Source organism: Ambystoma mexicanum, chromosome 4q (assembly GCF_040938575.1).
Source record: "Ambystoma mexicanum isolate Mex_15411 chromosome 4q, UKY_AmexF1_1, whole genome shotgun sequence".
In the NCBI taxonomy this organism is placed as follows: domain Eukaryota; kingdom Metazoa; phylum Chordata; class Amphibia; order Caudata; family Ambystomatidae; genus Ambystoma; species Ambystoma mexicanum.
In genome coordinates, this window is record NC_090928.1 from 209,227,130 (window position 1) to 209,252,894 (window position 25,765).

General features: G+C 46.8%; 1 protein-coding gene across 1 annotated transcript in view; it reads right to left on the reverse strand.

Moving 5' to 3' along the window:
• Window positions 1-25,765, reverse strand: part of LOC138467595 (potassium/sodium hyperpolarization-activated cyclic nucleotide-gated channel 4-like) — a 2,558,748-nt gene that overhangs the window by 791,477 nt on the left and 1,741,506 nt on the right. Inside the window, exon 7 of the mRNA XM_069607736.1 lies at window positions 19,272-19,399. Coding sequence (XP_069463837.1) covers window positions 19,272-19,399 — 128 coding nt within the window. The remainder of the gene's footprint in view (window positions 1-19,271; window positions 19,400-25,765) is intronic.

A 25,765-nucleotide genomic window follows, 5' to 3' on the forward strand; every position in this document is an offset into this window, starting at 1 on the left:
TACTCACCGAGTACTCATAGTCCTTAGTCCCCTTTCCTCCATACTTGCGGGCGTCCCCCAACATGGGGGCAGTGCAGGAACCTTTGGCAGCAAATAATTGAGCTTCTCCTTTAAATTTAGTATACCGTGCAGGGGTGTGGCCTCAGTTGTGGGAAGCCCCGCCGAGACTCCATCCTCCGGCGCTTCTCAACTCAGTCCCCTTTGAACATAGCGGACGCTTAGATACCTGGTTACACTTGTACATATTAGCCCTTGGCATACAAGCGGGAGAAGTTGGGTGGGACGTATGGAGGAAAGGGGACTAAGGACTACAAGTACTCTAGTCACTACAGTGAGTAACTTTAATTACTCATACGTCCCGTCCTCGTTCATCCATCCTTGTGGGTGATTCCACCAAATAAGAAACATAGGGTGGAGCTGTGACAACCTGTCTCATATCTAGGATGAAGAAAAATGTTCTTCAGGACCACCTGACCAAACTCTGCATCATGCCTGGAGCTGGTGTCCAGTGAGTAGTGCCTGCAGAAGGCTGGGGGGATGCAAACAAATCCAGGTCTGCCAACCCCCAACACTGGAACAGGGGCAACAAGGAGTTGTTGTGCAACTACCACACATAGGTGTTGAACCTCAAGCGGCTCAACTGGTCCGCTTCTGCATTGCTGTTCCCCGGGAGGTGGACTGCTGAAATCCAAATCCCCTCCATCAGCGCCCATTCCCAGATCGATACCGCCTCCATGCACAGGAGGGGGAACGGGTGCCACCCTGCTTGTTCAGGTAAAACATTGTAGTAGAATTGTCCGTCCTGACCAGAACAGACCAGTCCCTGATGAGGGGCAAAAATACCTCGCGGGCCAGGCCCACTGCCCTGAGCTCAAGCAGATTGATATGCACGAGGGCTTCCATCCTGGACCAATGAGCCATGAATCGTGTATCCCTCCATGGTAGCCCCCCAGCACGAAAGAGAGGAGTCTGTCGTCACCACCAGGGTAGTCTCTGTCCGGGTGAAGGGGCTCACACTGAAACATTGCCAGCCATCAGCCACCAATAAAGATCGCACAACAGGAGCAGTGGGGATCCTGTCCAATGGAGACCCTATCTCCTGATCCCAATTGGCCGCCAGGAGCTGGAGGTGTCTCATTATGAGGCGAGCATGCTGTACAGTGAGCATGCAGGAAGCCATCAGGCCCAGAATTTGCTGGGACCACCATGATGAGGTGGTTGAATTGGCCAAAATATTTACCACCGCCTTCTGGAGGGACTTATGCCTCTCGGGTGTGGGGAACACCCTGATGAACGGTAGTGTTCCAACGCACCCCTAGGAAGACCAGTTCCTGAAACAGGCATAAATTTGATTTCCTCTGGTTGAGGGAAAACCCCAGCTGATGAACGATATCCGCCAATCTCTGGCAGGAGTGCATCACCCCTTTGGGTGATCCCGCCCCCACCAGCCAGTCATCCAAATAAGGATATAGATGCAGGCCCTCAACTTCGCGAAGACACGAAGAGCCGAGTTCAGATCAAAGGGAAGCACCTTGTACTGAAAGTGGTACGCCATGATCGTGAACCGCAGAAACATCTGATGCGGTTGACAGATGGGCACATGCAGGTACGTATCCTTGAGGTCCCCTGCACACAGAGACTCAGCAATGTGCACGGGAGTAATCCTCTTGAAGCGTTCCAGCGGTAAAGACAGATTTAGAAATGAGAGGTTCAGGATTACCCTCAGACCTGCCTGGTTGTTCATGGGTACTGCAAAAATCCTGGAATAGTAACCGATGCCGATGTCTACAAGAGGAACCGATTCTATCGCCTGCATCTCTAAGAGCGAAAGGACCTCCCGTAAGAAAGCCGGAGAGCCGATCTGATGAACAGGAGGAGAGGATGGTGGAGGCAAAAGAAGAGGAAGACTGAAGCCCATGGAGACTACGGATAGGATCCACAGGTTGCTGAAAAGACGCCTCGTGGTGTCCTGGAACAGAGCCAAATGGTCACCCACAGGCAAGCTGTGTTCCCCGACCTGGACGTCACTGTTTCTTGGTGTCAGAGGAGGGGGCAGAGGAGGGGAAGCGGACCAACACATGCAACGTCCTCTGCTACTTCCTCCTGTTATCGCTGGGCGACCTGTCAGGCCTCTGTGTACCGCGGTCCCAGAACTCCTTGAAGCTACAGAAGGCATGGGGCTTGAACACAGACCTGCCTTGGGACTGAGGGAAGGATTTCTGACCTGGTTTTGTCAGGATGGCCACAGACATGGCAGTTTGAGTGGAGGTTTTCTTCATTGTCAACTTGACATCTATCGCCGAATGAAAAAGGTCCATGCCCTCAAAGGGCAGATCCAGGATCCGCTGCTGTAATTGCCGAGATTGAGTAACAGCGTTTTCCCAAGGACTCAAGGACTTGGCCCTACTTGGAGAGGCTACTGGAGGTGGCTCCTGCGGAGGAAGACGATGAAGACAATGGTTTAGAATACAGGCAGGCCAGAGCTACCACAGAGGAATGGCGCTGCGGGTGGGAGGCAAGAAGGATTGGCTCCCCATCCGTCAGCCTAAACCTGCTGTCCAACTTCTTGTTCATCTGGGCGTTGGCCCAAGGCTTCTCCCAGACCTTTTTGCGCCACCTGCAGGGCATCCTTCTGGAGGAGGATGGGCCAGACCAGATCGTGTTGCATTTCCCCAAGACCTCTGCTAGCACACCCAACGCCCGGGGGACTTTCCTAGGAAGAGGGACCCCCAAGAACTCTGTCAGGCCCTGAAGAAGGTCATGAAAGTCCTTGACTGATTCCAAGGGCTTATGCGTCATCGTCATCATCATCGCCCCCCCTTTTCACACACAGGGGAATCCGTGCCCTGGGACACAGGTGCTGGAGGAGGCCCGCCACGCCCAGAGCCGCCGACAAGTCCAACGGCTGTTGAGGGGGGGGTGCTGGTGGTACAGGAGGAGGTGGAAGGGTCAGAACAACCGGCAAGGCGTGCACCAGTGGAGGGACCAGCACCGGAGTCACTGGCAGAACGGGAGGAGTAGCCAGGGGAGGGAGCCGAGGTGGCACCGTCTGGGGATGACCTCCTTCACAATGTCCTTCAGGAGCTCCTTTATTTAAGGGGGAACGCATGAGGAAGTGGAAGTGTTCGAAGAAGCGGTCCTCACTAGCCACAGGATCCCTAGGGGCTCTGCGGTCTGAGGCGCTAGGCCTCCGCTCCTGGTCAATTTGCTGAGGCACCTAGTGCACGTAGCTATAAGTCTGTGATGGGTAGATGTACCCCTGAGGGGACCACAAACCTTCACAATAGGATCGGCTCCAGAGGCAAGGAGGCTGGAATCATCCTGCAAAACCCACTCGATGGGCGAAAGCACTGGTGGGCCCTGAGATGGATCCAAGATGGCCGTCTGTCTGGCAGGCTCTGCCACGTGCCGCGCTGGCATTTTGAAACCTTGCGCCAAGTCTTGGGAGGGAGAACGCGAAGGCTCTGAGTCAAAAGAGGTCTCAGACAAGGTAGGATACAGCTTGGATCTTGCACCCGAAGCAGAGGCGTCGACCTCAAAGAGCCCTCTGGTAGGCGCTGAGCCTCACCCGGACAGCCGGTAGTTGAAATGCCCTGGGTGACGGCCTCAGAACGAACTCCGGTAGGCTTGGAGCCCTCAGCACCTGTACCGGTAGCCGTGCTGGATCTAGCAGAGGAGCGACTCTTGGAGGTGGCACTCGATGATCCCTTAACTCCTGGGGTAGAAGAAGAGGACGAGCCCGATCGTCCTTCTGTGGACAGCCTGATAAGGCCCTTGAGCCCTGCGGCCTTGGGGCCAGTAGCCTGGGAGGCCCAAGATCTGTCCATGGATCACCCGAAAGAGTCTCCAGGCCCCTCGGGTTGGGAGCCGGTAGCCTTAGAGGCCTCGGGCCTGCCAGAACCTGAATGAGAGGAACCCTGACCTGTGGGAATCTCGGGACAGAGTTTTTGCACTGTGGAGCCGTGCTGAACAGAGGGCCTACCTTGTCTTGACGAGTTGTTCCGGAGACTGAAGTCCTTAAGGTGGGGTGGAGGAGAAGCGTGGAAGATCTCCCTCCACCGCGACAAGCGATTTTTCAATGCCATGTGACCGAGAGCGCTGCAGGCCGCACGTGAGTCCAAGCGGTGGTCAGGCCCCAAACACTCAAGACAGAGTGCATGGGGGTCCACGGCCGGGAACCAGCGGTCGCAAGAGGCACATCTCGTGAAAGCTCCAGTGGCCGACATACGCCGAGCAGGTGAGGCACCAAAGGGAAGTGAATTAAGAATTGAAAAATAAAAGGGGAGCATGCAGGAAACTAAAAAAGTCTCTGCGCTGACTGCTAGGTCCGACACCATCCATGCGGAAAAAGGGACTGAGGTGCGGCACCGGAGGGTGGGGACTCAGCAGGGCATTCCCACACACAAGCCCCCCCCCCACACACTATACTAAAGTTAAAGGGGAAGCTCAGTTTTTCGCTGCCCAAGATTCCGGTACCATCCCCATGTTGGGGGATGCCCACAGGTATGGAGGAAAGTGGACGGGAGGTATTGGGAAAGGGGACGGGAGGTATGAGTACATAAGGGAGCAGGACAGATTTATATGGCTTCATTGGATATGTCCTGCACATTTGACTGCATTGTGCGTTTCTATTTTGAGTCAAAATTTCTGAAATGTAATGTCCCCCCCCAAATTGGTTCAACTCATTGCACGCTCACATAAAAATTCCTCCATGAAGGTTTGTCTTACCTCGGGAAGGTGCTATGTCTAGATCTATTTGATCGGAACCTGGCCTAAAACAAGGATGTATACTGGCCCCTAACATTTTCAATGCGTATGTGAGCGATATAGATGACCTGTGAAAGGTGAATTACATCTTTCCTGTGAGTTTGGGCCACTTAAGGCTCCATTGGCATGCGTTCGCAGACTATTTGATATTTTTTGACATGACCCCTCTGGGGTTACAGCACAAGTTGAATTTGTTTTATCTGTAAGAAACAATTTACAGACTAATGTGTCCAAATCTAGAGTGCTGATATTCCCGAGCAATGTGAACCCAAAAAGTATGTGGTGGTCATTGGACAGCGAGAGAGTGAACACTTCTTCTATTATAATGTGGAAGACTACTCTGAAGGAGGATCTTTGTCCGAGCATCTCCCATATCAAACATCTGTTTTCCAAATTGTGCACATTTTCTATTCTACCTGCTTTGGGCTATTACAACTCAAAGATTGAGCCAGTTTTATTGTATGGGATAGACATATCCATCATTGATTTGGGTGATTACTTGAATGCTCTTCAAGGCCAACTATGGAAAAGGGTAGTGGGATTGGCCCTCTCAGTACCTAATGCAATTATTCACAATAAACTGGCTTTAGTTTCCTTACAGGCCCGTTAACTATGGTGGCAGTTGCTGAACTATATCAAATTCGTACAACCTCCAGAGAATTCGCTCTACAACGTTTTAACTAAAATGGTGAAGGAATCCTCTGTGCACTCATTAAATCTTTCTAAATTTAAGATGCAGGAGTTTTTGGAGTGCATAGGTTCAAAAGAAGAAGAACTAACCAATCGTCCTGCAAGATCCAAATTTAAACTTTTTAGGTACAATTGGATGCTGACACTCGACTTGCTGAAGACGTATTCTTTGTATTCCGTGTATGGCAAATTCCCTCGGAAAAGAGATCAACTCCCTACATACTTAACTCGTTTTCCTTGTAATAAACTACGCGATTTATATATGCACTTCAGACTCAATCAGCTTTCTACGAGAGAACGGACCAAACATTGGAATTCAATGCATCAAGTGGACATCACGACGACCTGTCTTGTGTGCAAATCTCCTGACTCGTTGGAAACTTTACAGCATTACGTCATCAAATGTCCGAATCTCATTTTGAGTAGGTATAACGTGTTTTGGAAATACTGGGACTGTTTTGACACAGATTCCAGAAACTTATTTTGGTCAAGACTGATGTGGGGGGAAAATATTTCTTTAATTATTGCACTATGTCGTTTTTTAACTGATATTGAAATTGCATTAAAAATGTTCTCTTTTTATAGGAATTTTTATATACTTCTTAATAGTTTTCAAGAGATCTGCTTGTCTTTAGACATTTTCTGTAAGGTTTATTGCAAACTATATCACAATAAATAAAATAATAAAAAAAGAATAATGTTGTCGGTATGACACTATGATCCAGGGTTATGGTGTACTAAAAGGAGCCAATGGAATAAAAATGGAGCACCATCAATAATGTCTGCAGGGTGCTGATGGTGGTGTGTGGTCTGATGATCAGCATGGTGAATCTGCAAGTGATATGTTATATTATGTCAACTTTAATTAACTTGTAGAGCACCCGCCTCGATTAGGCTTTGCCTTCTTTATGATCATATGGCTATCATATGCTTATGGCTCCCCCACCCTTTTTTGTTTTATGTTGTTATATCTTCTGTTGTATGTCTGTATGCGCCATCACGCCTTTGGGTCCATTGTGCACTATATAAATGTAATGAAGTAAAGTAAAGAAGAACTGTAATCTTTTTCAGGAAGCTACATTTTCGTCATCTTTGAAATGTCATCCCAAAAACAGAGTTCCTGTGTCTAGACTGTTGTTAATTGTTTTACCAAAGAATGAAGGCAACATCATATATTAATGAGCTTCAGCGTTAGCCTCTCTTTAAGGGGATGGGAATCCTGTTTAATCCTTCATATTTGACCAAGGGAGGACCGTTGAATCTGTAAAATTGCACAACCATCATTACTTGGACTTTCTACTTCTAAAAACATCCAACTAAGAAGACAATCAGAGGTGCTACCAAAGGTGGACTCTTTGGGCCCTGCTTCCATTTCTGCCCTACATTTGGGTTCAGAGTCCCTTTTGAGACTCTATGACAATATAAAGGATATTGTTTCTACCAATTCTAACAAACTTTCCTTGATGGAGAAAAACATACAAAGGCTTAATGATTATTGTACATTATGGAATGTGGTGCGGTCGGTCTTCGCTGCTAATGAGGCGAATGCAACACCCTATTCTAATAATGTTACATCTGGGAAAAGGGGTAGTTCAATGCCTGACCAGTTAGTCCTTAGCCAAACTCCCATTAGTCCTACTCCATAGGTTGAATGCGTTTCTAGATTGAGTGTTTCGCCGGTCCTTTTTAACTCACCTGACCCCCAGCCCCCATGAATAGAGGTGATAAAAATGAGAATATGGAGTTTCCTATTGCTTCTTCCATTATTATTCAACCTCGAAACAAGAAGAAAATCTAAAACCTGCCGGCACCCAAATTAAATCATCACAATTCTTTGTTAAAATGTTTATGACGGCTTCCCATGTCTGATAATATTAAAGATCTCAATTCTTAGGTTACCTTAGACACGCTAGGCGACACAGCAATTTAGTACCCAATGTAGTTTTTGCAACACTCACTGCTTTTTAAATGTACGTACCATTTGTATTAAATACAGATGCATCTAAACCAACCCAGTAGAAAACCCACTTGGTTTGAATAATTCAGCACACGCCATTTTCGCCCTTTTTTTACATCAGGCAGGTAAGCCATTATAACTTGTGAATATTACCATTTTTATCCGATTTGCAATATATACAACACACCTGCTCTCCAGGCCCACAGATTGTAAAGAATGTGACAGTGCATTAGTAGACATAATATTTGCAGACAAATGCATTACTCTTCAGAGGGCTTGCATTACGACAACACAAAAACTTTGCTTTTTCTACTCACCTTTCAGGCAATTTTGAGACTATTGATTGAGTCAACCTTTCGATTACAAGTGAGGTATTCCTACATCATGCAATATATTTTTCGGTTTCGCTGTTTTTCAATGCAGGTGCATTTCTTGATTTCCTTCAAGTCACTAATGATCGCAATGGTCTGGGCGAATTATGTATTTTACTTCTATTTTATTTTGTTGCAATTTATCTTTTGGGAAAGCACAAACACGGTTAGGACCTATGCCTACGATGTATTTGAAATCTGGGAAATTAACCTTCGAAGGTAGTTTATACCCCAATGGTGATTCTGAACTATCTTACATTAGAAGATAAATCTTCAATGCATTGAGTTCTCAGGACAGTATAATGTCCTATTTATGGTAAACCCAGTGCATGCATTTAATAACTTTCTCTCAATTTTTCTTTTTTCTTCTTCCCTTTTTTCTATTGGCTCCCCCCACCCCCCACCCTATCCTTTATCATGTTCCTCTCCTCGATGTGCATAGAAATGTTACATTTAATTAATGTATTGTTATGACATTTTGGAATGTTGGCAATGTACTACCGTAACGTCTTGAAACGAAATGTCACAGTGCAAACAGTATAGATTTCATGCCCTGATGACGACCCTAGAGGGTTGAAACACGTGTTGGTGGTTCTTTGTCATTTTGTGTTTTATGGAGCATGACAATTCTTATGACAAGCATTGGGTCTTCAGCCAACTTATTGATCATCCAACTGTCCATTAGAGTGTGAATTGAGGTTCCACAAACCAATTGGAGTTGATATCCAAGGAGCTTACTAACTCTTTTGGCGTATTTTATGGGAGTTCGCCAAGTTTTGGCAGTACAGATTTCTAATTGTAACTAAGTTACGCTTTTGATGTTATACTTCTTTCAATGTGTTTTCAAGAGAACACCTAACAATTTGTTCTCTTGCAAGATAAGTGAAGGCAGCATATCTGTATACTTTCCCAATAAATCAAGCTGTATGGTGCATGGTTACATAACTGGTCCCAAACTCCTTCAGTTTATTTGAGCGTGGAATGTGAGGTTACACTGATTTTTGTTTCTTCTTTTAGGTGAGTGTGAGAAGTCCCCTACTTTGCCTCATTACTGCAGCAATCACCCTTCTTTACCTGTATGTTTATTTTCACTATATGAGTGGTTGCACATGCCCAGAACCAGGTTTTCTCACACACAACACATATACCTTAGACAAGGGTACAAATATTGTGAACCTATTATCTAGGGGTGTCAATTAGTGTAAAGGTACCTCTTACGAATTTCTCTACTATTAATGTTGACCACATCACTACTCCAACTTGTACGACTATAGATGTGGGCACTGACCCATGTACTGTTCTTGGCACAACTGAAGTGAAGGGTGGGGATAGAGAGATTGCCTTATTCGCTTTAGATTCCTTGCACTCTGCCTCAAGGTCTTCATTGAGACATATGAAGGGCCAACAGACTAAAATAACTTCCTTTTTGCGATCTTCTAATAAATCTACATCAGTTAACATTGAAAAAATCAAACATCCAACAATGCGGGGCATATAGGGACAGGTGTTGATAGTAACATCATATGGGCACCAGTTACGCAAGTTCGACTAGCTGGAACTACCAAATGAACAACTGTCTTTGAAGTAACCCCCAAACTTAATAGGCACCGTTACTCCACGGGCCAGCTTTATGCTAGAAACAAAGGCTACTCTTCCAAGATAGTGAGATGGGAATGTACTACTCAAAATAACGGTCTCAGGCATTTGAATAGAACTAAACTATTGAATATTTTTAAACACATCCCTCTATTGTGGTCCTTACAGTGAGAGGACTTTGACTTTATATCACTTCCATTAGTACCCAATAATCGTATGGTTTCCCATTTCCATTCAGAAATAATTTCCAACATGGTATGGGATCAGCGCCTTAACCTACATTCCTTGCGTTTTGAACCACACAAAGTGAAATCTCTATAGGAAGCTATGTCTTATGTATGTTTTCCCCCGCTAGGGGTGAGGGTGGCGCCTGCACCCTTACATTCTAACATCACTGACGTCAACTCCTCTCACTGCGGTAGTTCAAATTACGAATATTTTTAAAGAGGGACAGGGCTGATCCTGCATTGAGTCAGCATTTAAAATATTTGCCGTTTTAAGAAAGGATCTGATTCAACCCTAACCTTACCTCAATTAGGGTACTTTTATGGAATGTATGTGGGCTTGCAAATTTGAACAAAATGTTTTAAAACTCAGATTTTGTGAGAACGGCTAATATTGAGATGCTTCAGAAAACAATGGCAATTTCTCATTTTGATTTGAAGGTATATCTAACCTATACCTCTCCAATCACTCGAGCCGATATGGGTCGACCGAGGGGTGGTTTGATTATAGCTATAGAAGTTTCCTTGGATTTAATATTTGAGTTATGGCTGTATCTCTTACTGCAACCACAACAAATTCCAAATTGCTCTTGGTAAACGTATATTGGAACCCAGCCAGACAAACTATGGTATCTTCTGCATTTGGTTTTGTCTGAGTTGTTTGAAGCTTCGTTTTTGGAGGGACACGATCACGCCATGATTGTAGGGGGTGATTTTAACTATAATTGTGCAGAGGGCTCTAAGTTGAATGCGTCTACCGTTATTCCTCATGTGTCTCAGATTAGCCTTACCAGGGTACAGCGTGGGATGCCTTTTTGGGTGATTGGCTATTAGCATAACTGGAAGTGTTGTCTCATAGTGCTTCCCAAATATTCATGTGCGGGAGGGGTTTGGCAAGTTTGTGGATCGATGATTTTTTTGTATCCGCTCAATTAAAATCTAAATGTGGGCCCCTGAGTTTTTATGATCCACGTGTAGGAGACCACCTTGTTATACACTTTGCTATTCAAATTGATTACTCCACACACAAGTTGAATCCTGCCCTGGTTTGTGTTTCTCCAGACAGAGGCGGTCTTACTTTGAGATGGAATGACAGAATGTGTCAAAAATGCACACGTCTTTTGTTGGATGCAATTGACTCTTTGGGTTGGACATATAAGATGTATTTGACACCTTTTGGGAGGGTTGAGGATCTAAATGTGATCATCATGGGCTGTCTAAAATGTGTCAATTGGACTATGATGGTTCTAAAAAAAAGACATTTCTCCATCAGTTTGATGCAAGCATTGTAACATTAAAAAGGGCAAAAACGCAATAGATAAGTCAACTAAACCTGAGGGGGTTGCCTATTAATGAGTATGTGACTACTAAAAAAGCCATTTATCAACATCATAAGAATTTCCTAAAATCTGTGAAATTCAATTTATATATGAATGATGATCAAACTATATTGAAGCATTTTTGGCAAATAATGCATGTCAATTTTGGGCATGTATAAATCCACTTGGGTTGAGTTCTTTAAGAATACATTTCATTTACCCAATGTGTTCACAGGACTACAGGACCCAACTGAGAGCCTGATAGTTTTTGGTCAATGCCCATTGACATAGGCTGATCTTTCATGGGCCATCACCAAATTGAAACCACCAAGGGCCCCCAGTCCTGATGGCTTACCACCTTTTATCCTAAAGAATGCTCGTACTCTGTGGGCAGCGCTGTTAAAACCATGTTTCGACTACATCTTTGAGACACACATTAATCCTTCATCATGGTCCTAATCGATTATCATTCTTATTTATAAAAAGGGTGACATAGGTAATCCAAAAAACTATAGACCTATCGCCCTAATTGATGCCATAAGCAAGGTTTTTGCCCTACTCCTATTAAGAGACCTCAATTTAGCTATGCAACAACCTGCCATCTTCTCCCGATTCCAAGTGGGATTCAGACAAAACATGGGCACGCCGCTCAATGCTACCATCTTGGCCCACTTATTGCATAGCGTTAAAATTAAAGTTACTCACCAAGTACTCATAGTCCTTAGTCCACTTTCCTCCATACTTGTGGGGGTCCCCCAACATGGGGGCGGTACAGGAACATTTGGCAGTGAAAAATTTAGCTTCTCCTTCAAATTTAGTATAGCGTGCAGGGGTGTGGCCTCAGTCGTGGGAACGCCCCGCCGAGGCCCCATCCTCCAGCGCTTCTCAACTCAGTCCCCTGTGAACATAGCGGACGCTTAGATACCTGGTTACACTTGTACATATTAGCCCTTGGCATACAAGCGGGAGAAGGTGGGTGGGACGTATGGAGGAAAGGGGACTAAGGACTACGAGTACTCTAGTCACTACAGTGAGTAACTTTAATTAATTATAAGTCCCGTCCTCGTTCATCCATCCTTGTGGGTGATTCCACCAAATAAGAAACATAGGGTGGAGCTGTGACAACCTGTCTCACATCTAGGATGAAGCAAAAATGATCTTCAGAACCGCCTGACCAAACCCTGCATCATGCCTGGAGCTGGTGTCCAGTGAGTAGTCCCTACAGAAGGCTGGGGAGATGCAAACAAATCCAGGTTAGCCAACCCCCAATGCTGGAACAGGGGCAACAAGGAGTCGTTGTGCAACTACCACACATAGGTGTTGAACCTCAAGTGGCTCAACTGGTCCGCTTCTGCATTGCTGTCCCCCGGGAGGTGGACTGCCGAAATCCAAATCCCCTCCATCAGTGCCCATTCCCAGATCAATACCGGCTCCATGCACAGGAGGGGAAACGGGTGCCACCCTGCTTGTTCAGGTAAACATTGCAGTAGCATTGTCTGTCCTGACCAGAACAGACCTGTCCCTGATGAGGGGCAAAAATACCTTGAGGGCCAGGCCCACTGCCCTGAGCTCAAGCAGATTGAAATGCACGAGGGCTTCTGTCCTGGACCAATGCGGCATGAATCGCGTAGCCCTCTATAGTAGCCGCCCAGCACGAAAGAGAGGAGTCCGTCGTCACCACCAGGGTAGGCTCTGTCCGGGTGAAGGGGCTCACACGGAAACATTGCCAGCCATCAGCCACCAACGAAGATCGGGCAACAGGAGCAGTGGAATTGGGATCCTGTCCAACGGAGACCCTGTCTCCTGATCCCAATTGGCCGCCAGGAGCTGGAGGTGTCTCATTATGAGGCGAGCATGCTGTACAGTGAGCACGCAGGAAGCCATCAGGCCCAGAATTTGCTGGAACCACCATGACGAGGTGGCTGAATTGGCCAGAATATTTACCACCGCTTTGTGGTGGGACATACGCCTCTTGGGCGTGGGGAACACCCTGATGAATGGTAGTGTTCCAACGCACCCCTAGGAAGACCAGTTCCTGAGACAGGCATAAATGTGATTTCCTCTGGTTGAGGGAAAACCCCAGCTGATGAACGATATCCGCCAATCTCTGGCAGGAGTGCATCACCCCTTTGGGTGATCCCGCCCTCACCAGCCAGTCATCCAAAAAAGGATATAGATGATTGGCTGGTGAACTTCGTGATGACACGAGGAGGCGAGTTCAGATCAAAGGGAAGCACCTTGTACTGAAAGTGGTACGCCATGATCGTGAACCACAGAAACATCTAACGCGGGTGACAGATGGTCACATGCAGGTACGTATCTTTGAGGTCGCCTGCACACAGAGACTCAGCAATGTGCACGGGAGTAATCCTCTTGAAGCGTTCCAGCGGTAAAGACAGATTTAGAAATGACAGGTTCAGGACTACCCTCAGACCTGCCTGGTTGTTCTTGGGTACTGCAAAAATCCTGGAATAGTAACCGATGCCGATGTCTACAAGAGGAACCGATTCTTTTGCCTGCATCTCTAGGAGCAAAAGGACCTCCCATAAGAAAGCCGGAGAGCCGATTTGACGAAGAGGAGGACAGGATGGTGGAGGCAAAAGAAGAGGAAGACTGAAGCCCATGGAGACTACGGATAGGATCCACAGGTTGCTGAAAAGACGCCTCGAGGTGTCCTGGAACAGAGGCAAACGGTCACTCACAGGCAAGCTGTGTTCCCCGATCTTGACGTCACTGCTTCTTGGCATCAGAGGAGGGGGCAGAGGAGGGGGAGCAGACAAACACATGCAACGTCCTCTGCTGCTTCCTCCTGTTGTCGCTGGACGACCTGTCAGGCCTCTGTGTACCACGGTCCTGGAACTCCTTGAAGCTGGAGAAGGCATGGGGCTTGAACTCAGACCTGCCTTGGGACTGAGAGAAGGATTTCTGACCTGGTTTTGTCAGGATGGCAAAGACTTGGCAGTTTGAGTGGAGGTTTTCTTCTTCGTCAACTTGACATCCATCGATGAATGAAAAAGGTCCATGCACTCAAAGGGCAGATCCAGGATCCGCTGCTGTATGTCACATGAAAACCTTGTGGCATGCATTCGCGCCGTCCTTCTCATCTCGACCCCAAGGCACAGCCCTCTGCTGGCTGTGTCGATGTGGGAGACCGAAGACTGCATGAGGACCTGCGTAATGGCCAGGGCGTACGGCAGACCGGCAAGGAGGCTTGCATGTCCGAAAGGAGTTCAGGCAGAAATTCCCCGAGCTCCTGCCGCAGCTTCTGGTTAGCTGCAGCCAAGGGGGCATCCACGTTAGCTTGCCGCATATGCAGTCCCGAGATTGAGTAACAGTGTTTTCCCAAGGATTCAAGGACTTTGCCCTACTTGAAGAGGCTACTGGAGGTGGCTCCTGCGGAAGAAGACGATGAAGACAATGGTTTAGAATTGAGTCAGGCCAGAGCTACCACAGAGGAAAGGCGCTGCGGGTGGGAGGCAAGAAGGATTGGCTCCCCATCCGTCAGCCTAAACCTGCTGTCCACCTTCTTGTTTATCTGGGCGTTGGCCCTGGGCTTCTCCCAGACCTTTTTGCGCCACCTGCAGGACATCCTTCTGGAGGGGGATGTGCCAGACCGGATTGTGCTGCATTTCCCCAAGACCTCTGCTAGCACACCCGACTCCCGGGGGATTTTCTTAGGAAGGGGGACCCCCAAGAACTCTGTCAGGCCCTGAAGTTGGTCATGAAAGTCCTTGACTGGTGCCGAGGACTTATGCGTCATCGTCATCATCATCGCCCCCCCTTTTTCACACACAGGGGAATCCGGGCCCTGGGACACAGGTGCCGGAGGGGGCCCCCCACGTCCAGAGCCGCCGACAAGTCCAGCGGCTGTTGAGGGGGGGGTGCTGGTGGTACAGGAGGAGGTGGAAGGGTCGGAACAACTGATAAGGCCTGCACCGGTGGAGGGACCAGCATCGGAATCACTGGCGGAATGGAAGGAGAAGCCAGGGGAGGGGGCAGAGGTGGCACCGTCTGGGGGATGACCTCATTCACGATGTCCTTCTGGGGCCCCTTTATTTAAGGGGGAACGCATGAGGAAGAGGAAGCGTTCGAAGAAGCGGTCCTCACTAGCGACAGGGTCAATAGGGCTCTGCTGTCCGAGGCACTGGGCCTCCTCTCCTGGTGAATGTGCTGAGGCGCCTGGTGCACGTAGCTATAAGTCTGTGATGGGTAGATGTACCCCTGAGGGGACCACAAATCTGCACCGTAGGATCTGCTCCAGAGGCAAGGGGCCTGGAATCATCCTGCAAAGCCCACTCAATGGGCAAAAGCACTGGTGGGCCCTGAGATGGATCCAAGATGGCCGCCTGTCTGGCAGGCTCTGCCACGTGCCACTCTGGCATTTTGAAACCTTGTGCCAAGCCCTGGGAGGGAGGACGCGAAGGCTCCGAGTCAAAAGAGGTCTCAGATACGGGAGGATACAGCTTGGATCTTGCACACGAAGCAGAGGCGTCGACCTCAAAGAGCCCTCTGGTAGGTGCTGAGCCTCATCCAGACTGCCGGTAGTTGAAACGCCCTGGGTGACGGCCTCGGAACGAACTCCGATAGGCTCGGAGCCCTCAGCACCTGTGCCGGTAGCCGTGCTGGATCTAGCAGAGGAGCGACTCTTGGAGGTGGCACTCGATCCCTTATCTCCTGGGGTAGAAGAAGAGGACGAGCCTGATCGTCCTTCTATGTACAGCCTGATAAGGCCCTTGAGCCCTGCGGCCTTGGGGCCAGTAGCCTGGGAGGCCTAAGGTCTGTCCATGGATCACCCGAAAGAGTCTCCAGGCCCCTCGGGTTGGGAGCCGGTAGCCTTAGAGGCCTTGGGCCTGCCAGAACCTGAATGAGAGGAACTCTGATCCGTGGGAAGCCCGGGACAGAGTCTTTGCGCTGTAGAGCCTTGCTGAACAGAGGGCCTACCTTGTCTTGACGAGTGGTTCCGGAGACTGAAGACCGTAAGGTGGCTTGGAGGAGAAGCGTGTAAGATCTCCCTCCACCGTGACAAGTGATTCTTCAATGCCATGTGACCAAGAGCGCTGCAGGCTGCATGTGAGTCCAGGCGGTGGTCAGGCCCCAAACACTCAAGACAGAGTGCATGGGGGTCCACGGCCGGGAACTAGCGGTCGCAAGAGGTACATCTCGTGAAACCTCCAGTGGCCGACATACGCCGAGCAGGTGAAGCACCAAAGGGAAGTGAATTAAGAATTGAAAAACAAAAGGGGAGAATGCGGGAAACTAAAAACGTCTCTGCGCTGGCTGCTAGGTCTGACACCGTCCATGCGGAAAAAGAGACTGAGGTGCGGCACCGGAGGGTGGGGCCTCAGTAGGGCATTCCCACACAGAAGGCCACCCCCCCACACACTATACTAAAGTTAAAGGGAAGCTCAGTTTTTCGCTGCCCGAGGTTCCAGTACCTACCCAATGTTGGGGGACGCCCACAAGTATGGAGGAAAGGGGATGGGACGTATTGAGGAAAGGAGACGGGAGGTATGAGTACATAAGGGAGCAGGACCGATTTATATGGCTTCATTGGATATGTCCTGCACAATTGATTGCATTGTGCGTTTTATTTTGGGGCAAAATTGCTGAAATGTAATGTCCCCCCAAATTGGTTCAACTCATTGCACTCTTGCATAAAAAATCCTCCATGAAGGTTTGTCTTACCTCGGGAAGGTGCTATGTCCAGATCTATTTGATCGGAACCTGGCCTAAAACAGGGATGTATACTAGCCGCTACCATTTTCAATGCGTGTGTGAGCGATATAGATGACCTGTGAAAGGTGAATTACATCTTTCCAGTGAGTTTGGCCCACTTAAGGCTTCATTGTCTTGTGTTCGCAGACTATTTGATACTTTTTGACATGAGCCCTCTGGGATTACAGCACAAGTTGAATTTGTTTTATCTGTAAGAAACAATTTACAGACTAATGGGTCTAAATCTAAAGTGGTGATATTCCCGAGCAATGTGAACCCGAAAAGTATGTGGTGGTCATTGGACAGCGAGAGAGTGAACACTTCTTCTATTATAATGTGGAAGACTACTCTGAAGGAGGATCTTTGTCCGAGCATCTCCCATATCAAACATCTGTTTTCCAAATTGTGCACATTTTCTATTCTACCCGCTTTGGGCTATTACAACTCGAAGATTGAGCCAGCTTTATTTTATGGGATAGACATGTCCATTATTGATTTGGGTGATTATTTGAATGCGCTCGAAGACCAACTATGGAAAATGGTAGTGGGATTGGCCCTCTCAGTACCAAATGCAATTATCCGCGATAAACTGGCTTTAGTTTCCTTAAGGTCCGTTATCTATGGAGGCAGTTGCTGAACTATATCAAATTTGTACAACCTCCAGAGAATTCGCTCTACAACGATTTAACTAAAATGGTGAAGGAATCCTCTGTGCACTCATTAAATCTTTCTAAATTTAAGATGCAAGAGTTTTTGGAGTGCATAGGTTCAAAAGAAGAAGAACTAACCAATCGTCCTGGAATATCCAAATTTAAACATTTTAGGTACAATTGGATGTTGACACTCGACTTGCTGAAGATGTATTCTTTGTATTCTGTGTATGCCAAATTCCCTCGGAAAAGAGATCAACTTCCTACATACTTTTTCCTTGTAATAAACTACGCAATATATATATGCACTTCAGACTAAATCAGCTTTTTATGAGAGAACAGACCAAACATTGGAATTCAATTCTTCCAGTGGACATGGCAACGACCTGCCTTGTGTGCAAATCTCCTGACTCGTTGGAAACGTTACAGCATTACGTCATCAAATGTCCGAATCTCATTTTGAGTAGGAATAACGTGTTTTGGAAATACTGGGACTGTTTTGACACAGATTCCAAGAACTTATTTTGGTCAAGACTGATGTGGGGGGAAAATATTTCTTTAATTATTGCACTATGTCGTTTTTTAACTGATATTGAAATTGCATTAAACATGTTCTCTTTTCATAGGAATTTTTATATACTTCTTAATAGTTTTCAAGCGATGTGCTTGTCTTTAGACATTTTCTGTAAGGTTTATTGCAAACTATATCACAATAAATAAAATAATAAAAAAGATGTAATATTGTCGGTATGACACTATGATCCAGGGTTATGGTGTACTAAAAGGAGCCAATGGAATAAAAATGGAGCACCATCAATAATGTCTGCAGGGTGCTGATGGTGGTGTGTGGTCTGATGTTCAGCATGGTGAATCTGCAAGTGATATGTTATATTATGTCAAGTTTAATTAACTTGTAGAGCACCCGTTCGCCTCAGGAGGCATATTGACCCTGTGAATCAACATCAGAAATGGTAACAGTGCTAGACAATTACGTTAATTTACCGGGATAAACAGAGCGCCTTGAATTGGCACCAGATGGTCATTGGTTAATCTTAAATATACAGGTAAGGAATTCAAGTAACTGTGGGTGATTTCAGGGGAACAGGTCGATGCAGGCAAAACATGCAGCATGCTGCTTGTTTTCTCTTGATATCTCCGAGAAGAATAAGGGTGTAGATGAATAAATTAAGTGGAAGCCCAACATGCCACTGAATCAGTAAAGATAATTACGCATGTATATTAGAGGGTGATGCATGTTAATAGTAGGTAAATACTGCAACACCCATCCTAAAGTGGAGGTTGTACTTAGTTTTTGGCGTTATCCTATCTCACCCAAAACTTAAAACACCTAACCATGACTTTACTACACAACTGGCAAGCCGATGTCTAAAACAACCAAAGACTGACTGGTAAATGCCAACGATCATCCCAGAAGAACTGTAATCTTTTTCAGGAAGCTACATTTTCGTCATCTTTGAAATGCCATCCCAAAAACAGAGTTCCTGTGTCCAGACTGTTGTTAATTGTTTTACCAAAGAATGAAGGCAACATCATATATTAATGAGCTTCAGCGTTAGCCTCTCTTTAAGGGGATGGGAATCCTGTTTAATGCTTGAGACATATAATTGTGCCATCCAGTGTGCAGTTCTTCAAGTCCCTATATATGTCATGAGTACTCACCCAAGTTTTGTCCCAAATACTCTGAAATGTCTCTCTACCTCTCTCTCAAAATACCACAGATGTAATTAGGCAGCGGATAAACCCATGTGTCAATGCATGGAGTGCTGCTGTAGGGAGGGAGAGGTTTGCAAATATGCAGATATTCTCCATGTTGTGGTGTATGTAATGAGAGATAGCAAATCTTAGACCCATTCCTTGCCCAAATGTGTTCACCCACTGTGAAGCAAAGAAGGAGCCTGCAAATTGTCAATGTTAAAGATGCTGGAGTCTGTTGTTTTTTTGAGACAAACAAGAAAACCTACCTTTGATTTATACATACGTTTACATCCATAAGAGCCAAACACTATGGCTGTTATTTTGGAAAGTATTGAGATATATAATACTGACCCTGTCATCAAGCTCACAATTGTTAGCCAGATTTCTGCTACACCTGCAAAAAATAATAATATAAAAATAAAATGTAAACTTTAGAAACATGCCAAAGAATGTTTCTCCTATACAGAGTGAGCACAGTTTCTCTGCTGTTGTCAGGAAAACAAACTTCATGTGAAAATGAATGATTAATAATGTACCAAAAAAAGCAATAGTCAGCAAGTTAACACAAAGGAAAATTAAATTCATAACAACACCTGAACAGAACTTTGGGTTGTAAGGATTTTTCTATAGTCATCTTTTGTTAATTACCACCACTTACATATGACAATGAACCACTGTTTTTTTTAATTGATCCTGTTAAAGTAATTTAGCATGACATTATGACCTGTCACTCTTCATTATGACTCAAAACAAAAAGTTAGAATCTTCTCCTGGGGCAGTAGAAACCCCATGAACTGAAGGCCCAATCCTTTCCACCAATGAAACCATATTGCTCATTGTCTGTGCTCATTATAAAATAAAAAAAGTCCAGGTTACGAATGTTCAAGAAAAACTGAAAAACACAGACAGCAAAAGAAATGCATAGTACAAATGTGCCTCCTATGATTTTTTTTAAATTGTTTATATTGGCATTTATAATGAAGATTGCCCATGCTAGCTGCACTGGTCAGTCTTGATTCTATTAAAGACAAGGAGGCGAGCATTATGCTTAACTCTTTAATTTGCCACCAACATAGCAATTCAACTTTTAATAAACTTTTCTCAAAACAAATGTTTCTTTTGCTTTCAATAAAAGAAATCTTTAGTTTTAAAAGTTTGACTTTCTTTGTAGAGGCTCTCCACTGATCTCCTACTAGTCCCATGAGCCTCCTGGTAAACAGTAGTACTTCCTCCACCAATCCGGTACCTGACTCTCCTATAAGGACTACCAGCACTAGGTCCCTTCCTCTTTCTTTGGTTGCCGAAATAACCAAGTTCGTATAACTCTTCAACTTTAACTTCCTCCTCGAGGCAACTGTGGTTGCGGCTTGCTATCCATAAGGTCCAACGGGACAACTGATTTCGCATTCACCTTAGTTTTCAGTATTCTCATGCGGGTTTCTGCTCATCTCCTACGAGAAACAGAAAATAATAATGTGAGGGAGGGAATGCGATGCACTGATAATCCGATCAGTTTCAAATATTTTCAATAGTGTAACTGAATTACTTATCGCATTCATTGGGGTGGGATATAATGCTCGCCTCCCTGTCTTTAATCGAATCAAGACTGACCAGTGCAGCTAGCATGGGCAATCTTCATTCTATGACAAGACGGAGGCGAGCATTATGCTTGTTCAAAGCTCTGTACCACCCTACTAACCATTTCTGAAACTGGCTTAAACAGAAGGTCTTAAAGGTGGATTCTGAGGACCAATCCGCTGCTTTCCTGATGTCTTGCAAAGACACTCCTACAGAGAAGGCCCTAGAAGCCATAGCACCTCTGACAGAATGTGCTCCAAATAGGCTTAAATCTATGCCAGCCCACTGCATAATTTCCCTCACCCATCTAGCAATTGGCTACTGCATGATGGGGCTTCCTGCGCGCAATTAGCAATTGGGTGACGCCTTGCGGCCTAACAAGCGCTGTTGCGGTATCGTAATCTTTAATGCATTGCCCTACGCATAGTTTTGTGTTTTTGGGGAAATAGGGACAGGAAATCACTCTGGAGTCAGACTTTGTCCTTTGCACAATGGTAAAAGCAATTCCCTCCGGATAGAAGATCTTTCTGTCTATCTCTAAAGCCTTATCATCCGAGACTCTCCTGCATGCTGTTAGACAGAGCAACATCGCCAATTTCCCAGAAAGCTGGGACCTGGATAACTGGCTGTTTTCCGGCCAACTCGTAAACAATTGCAGAACGTCACGGACATCCCATAGGGAAGAGTATGTGGGTTCCGGTGGCTTCTTCATCCTAATTCCTCTCAAAAGCCTGTGGACTGCCGGGTGTTCCCCTACCGGAGCTCCTTCCACTTTCTCATGTCCTGCGGATAGCGCAGACCTATAGACTCCCAAAGTCCTGGAAGCGCAGCCTTCAAGGAATTTGTTTGCTAAAAAGTTTAGGACGTGTACTATAGGTGCAGAAACGGGATCCAACTGTAAGTTTGTGCACCATCTCGCCCAGGCATCCCATGCCGAACTATAGCTTCTAAAGGTGGAAGGCGCCCAGGAATCTCTGATATACCCCGCAGCGATCTGCGAAATTCCTGGCAGTTCCCATCTCTTCCTGCAATTCTGCAGGCTATGAGATGTAGGGAGCCCGCCTCCATCAGAGGATGGCACTGGCCGGATTGGCTGAGGAGGAGGTCCGGGCGATGAGGGATCTTCCTCGGAAAATACGAGGAAAGTTCCATCACTACTGGAAACCAGGGCTGAGACTTCCAAAGGGGGACCACTAGTACTAGCTCTGCCTGGTCTCTGCGATCCTTCGCTAGAAGTCTCGTGATCATTATGAAATGTGGGAACGCGTAGTGAACTGCTCCTGTCCACGATTGAAGGAACGCATCTGTCCCCGCTGCACCTGGGTCCATCCTCCAGCTGAAGTAGTTGGCTGTCTGTGCATTCAGTCTGGATGCAAATAGATCTATGTGCAATGGACATGGGGTCCATTGCACATAGATCTAACTTGTGGAAGATTTGGGGAAGCAGTTTCCAGTCGCTGGAATCTGCCAGGTACCGAGAGTTCCAGTCTGCTACATCGTTCTGAGCTCCTGGAAGATATTCCGCCGCTACTGCTATCTGGTGCTGAAGGCAATAGTGCCAGAAATCTTTCGCTAGCTCTGCTAGCATTCTCAATCTGGTGCCGCCTAGCTTGTTTATGTACCGTACCGCAGAGATGTTGTCCATCTTCAGCAGCACGGAGCACTTGACTTTGTCCTTGGTGAAGGTTTGAACCGCAAACGAGCCCGCTACCAGCTCGAGACAGTTTATATGCAGCTGTAACTCGTTCTCTGACCATTTTCCTCCCGTCTCTAACTGACCACACCTCGCTCCCCATCCAGCTCTGCTCGCGTCGGATTCCATAGTGAGTTCTGGAACGTCACCGAAAATGGCCCGACCGTTCCAGGCTTCCATGTTTTGCAGCCACCAGTGAAGCTCTGAGATTGCCTCGCTGTCCAAGGTAACTAGTTGGTGATAGCCTAGACCGCAAGTGTCTGATCTTGAGCCTCTGAAGGGATCTTTAATGTAGGGGTCCTGGGAAAATCGCTTGGATGGAAGCTGCCAGAAGCCCTACTATTCTGGCTAGGTATCGTAGCGAGATGGTCTTTTTCGCTAGGACTGTCTTGATCTCCTTCTTTATTGCTTTCACTTTCTGGTTCGGGAGTTCCAGAGTTGCTTTTACAGTGTCTATGGTGAAACCCAGGAATTCTACGCTTTGAACTGGCTGCAACTCAGACTTGTCGAGGTTCACCAGGAAACCCAGGGAAGATAGTAAGGTGAAAACACAACGAATATCGTTGACTAGGGCGCCCTTGTTCTGGTTTAGGATCAGAATATCGTCTAGATAAATTATGATGCGAATACCCCTTTCTCGTATGGCTGCTGCGACTGGCTTCATCAGTTTGGTGAAGGCCCATAGGGCTGAGGCGAGCCCGAAGGGAAGGCATTTGAAACGCCACACCTCTCTGTTCCAGCGGAAACGTAGGTACCTGCGGTGGGCTTCTGCTATAGGTACTGTGAGATATGCCTCTTTCAGATCCAGACGTGCTAGCCAATCTTTCTCGTGCAATAGGTCTCTGAGAAGATGGATTCCCTGCATCTTGAAATGATTGTATTTTAGCCACTCGTTTAGGTTTTTTAGGTTGATAACTGGACGCACTTTCTCTTTTCTGTGAACGAGGAACATATTGCTTATAAACCCGGGGCAAGACTGCGACTCGCGCTCTATCGCATTTTTCTGGAAAAGCTTCACTAACTCGATCTGAAGAAGCGCTGCTTCCTGCTCTGCTAGGTGTATCACTTGCGGCTCTTGGGCTTGAAAGGGGTCGCCTAGAAAATCTATGCGCAAGCCTGCTACGGCATTTAAAACCCAAGCATCGCTGGATAATGTGTGCCAAGCGTTCAGAAATTGCAGGGTCCTGCACCCTACTTGCACATTTGAGGTACTCACCGCCAGTGGCGCCTGCATGTCTGTGGGCTCCTCTTTGTCTGCGACCTCTTGGGAACCTCGTCCGGGAGGGGAAGAACGAGTCCTGTTGTCTTCCCTCCCAATATTGTGCTCTGTTTCCTTGGGGCCTGCGATGATAGGAATATCGACCAGGCGCTCGACCCCTTTGGCGTCCAGTCCCAGCAAAAACTCGCCCGGGAAAGATTCTCTTAATGGAGCTCTGAGCTTTCTCGAGGGCTCAATAAGTTCCCACGAATTGGGACATTTCTTTCGCAAAGGCCTCACCAAAAAGAAGGCCTTTCGATCCTTGACCCGCTTCATACGACGATAAGTGGCTTCGTTTTTAATCAATTTTCAGGAGCATTCCTCTTCTCCTCTCGGAAGAGAGGGCGCAATTGGCGTTACCCAAGAAACACATGGCTCTTTGCGCCCAGTGTGCTAGGACCAGAGGATCAATGGGGGATCCAGTGTCTTTGGCTTTCTCAACCAGATCCATAATTTTTGCCAATGGGCCTGCTAAATCAAGGACTTTATCCTGATACCCTCTCCAGGCTCTATCCACGCCTTTCCTGATATCTTTGGAAACCTTTGTTACGAACGTAAACATCGTCGGGTCTAAATCGGGAGTTTCTGATTACTTGTCCGGGAGGTCTGGACGGGGGCATTCTGCTCTCATGCGAGAACTTACCTCCCTGTCGAGCGGTTTGCGTATATGCTGGGCCCTGTAAAGCGCTACTTTCGGGGAGGGAAGTCCGTGGATTTAGGGTGCCTAATAGCCTCCGGATCGAACATATTGTTTGTGTCTTCCTCTTGATCTAGGATCACTTCTTCTGCTGCGGTGTGCCCTGAGGGGTCATCATCTTCCTCTCCCTCCTCGTCGGGCGAGTAGCCCTGATCTATGTCCCCTAAATTATTCACCCCTGGGGCCGGGGGTCTCGGCTGGCAATTTGTCGATTTTGCCAGGAAGGCCTTCATTAACCTTGCGACGGGATCGTCTGCCTTGTAGGGGTCCTGGTCGACCCTCCTTTCCTTGCTCGGGGGGGTCAAAGAGTCTGTGCTCTTCCGAGCCTTACACCCCAGTTCAACCCCTCCAAGGGGGTGTCCAGTCGACGGGCCTTCGCCTGGGCTAAGCGCCCTCTTTTTTCTAGGGGATTCCTGCTCCTTTCGTAAAATCCAGGCCTCCAGCATGTCTAACCTCTGAGCAATCCGCTGCACTCCTTCTGAAACCGCCAGTTATAGGGAATCTCCCAATACTTTTTTAAAGCTGAGTGACAGCTCTGTTCCTTGATGGGAGGGTTCCTCCTCCCACTCTTCTTCTGTGTATTCAGGAGTTGTAGAGTGCTCCCCTTCATAATGGTCCATAATGTCCTTTTGTTAGCAAGGCTAGCGTGCTTAGTCGACTGCAAGAGTTTTGACCCACTTCGGGAGACACGTGAATCAATTATTTATTTATTTTTTTATCAGCTAATCGCAGCTGTATTCACTCGTGCTCCATGACAGGAATTCCGTCTTTTTTTTAATTTTTATAAAGCTGTAAGCTTTTCTCTGGTCATCCACACGCAGCTCTCTCTGTCACTCGCGTAGCAAAGCGAATGCCGGAAGGGCCCGTGGAGAGACGGGAAGGCAAGAGCGCCTGCGGCTCCGCCTCCTCAGCCTCCTGAGATTCGGGGAGGAATTACTCGTTGCGCAGCTCTTCCGAGCCGCTTCTGTAAGAGATGGAGCGGGCGCGGGGCGCCGCTCGAGCGGTAAGCTTGAAAAGCCGCATTATGGAAATACAAATGTAATTGAGAATTAATTAATAATTTGGTATTTTTTTAAATTTAAATATATACGCTGCGCGGCAAAACTTTCATATTGGGTAAATCTCTCACACAATGGAAGCGAAAATGACCTCTAAAGAGGTATATTAAACTGAGAATATGCATCACTTATCTGTATGTTGGCAGCAAAAAGAAAGAGGAAGGGACCTAGTGCTGGTAGTCCTTATAGGAGAGTCAGGCACCGGATTGGTGGAGGAAGGACTACTGTTTACCAGGAGGCTCATGGGACTAGTAGGAGATCAGTGGAGAGCCTCTACAAAGAAAGTCAACCTTTTAAAACTAAAGATTTATTTTATTGAAAGCAAAAGAAACATTTGTTTTGAGAAAAGTTTATTAAAAGTTGAATTGCTATGTTGGTGGCAAATTAAAGAGTTAAGCATAATGCTCGCCTCCGTCTTGTCATAGAATTCAACCGGCACTCAGTGCCAACTTTATCAATACCCCGAAACCCTGCAT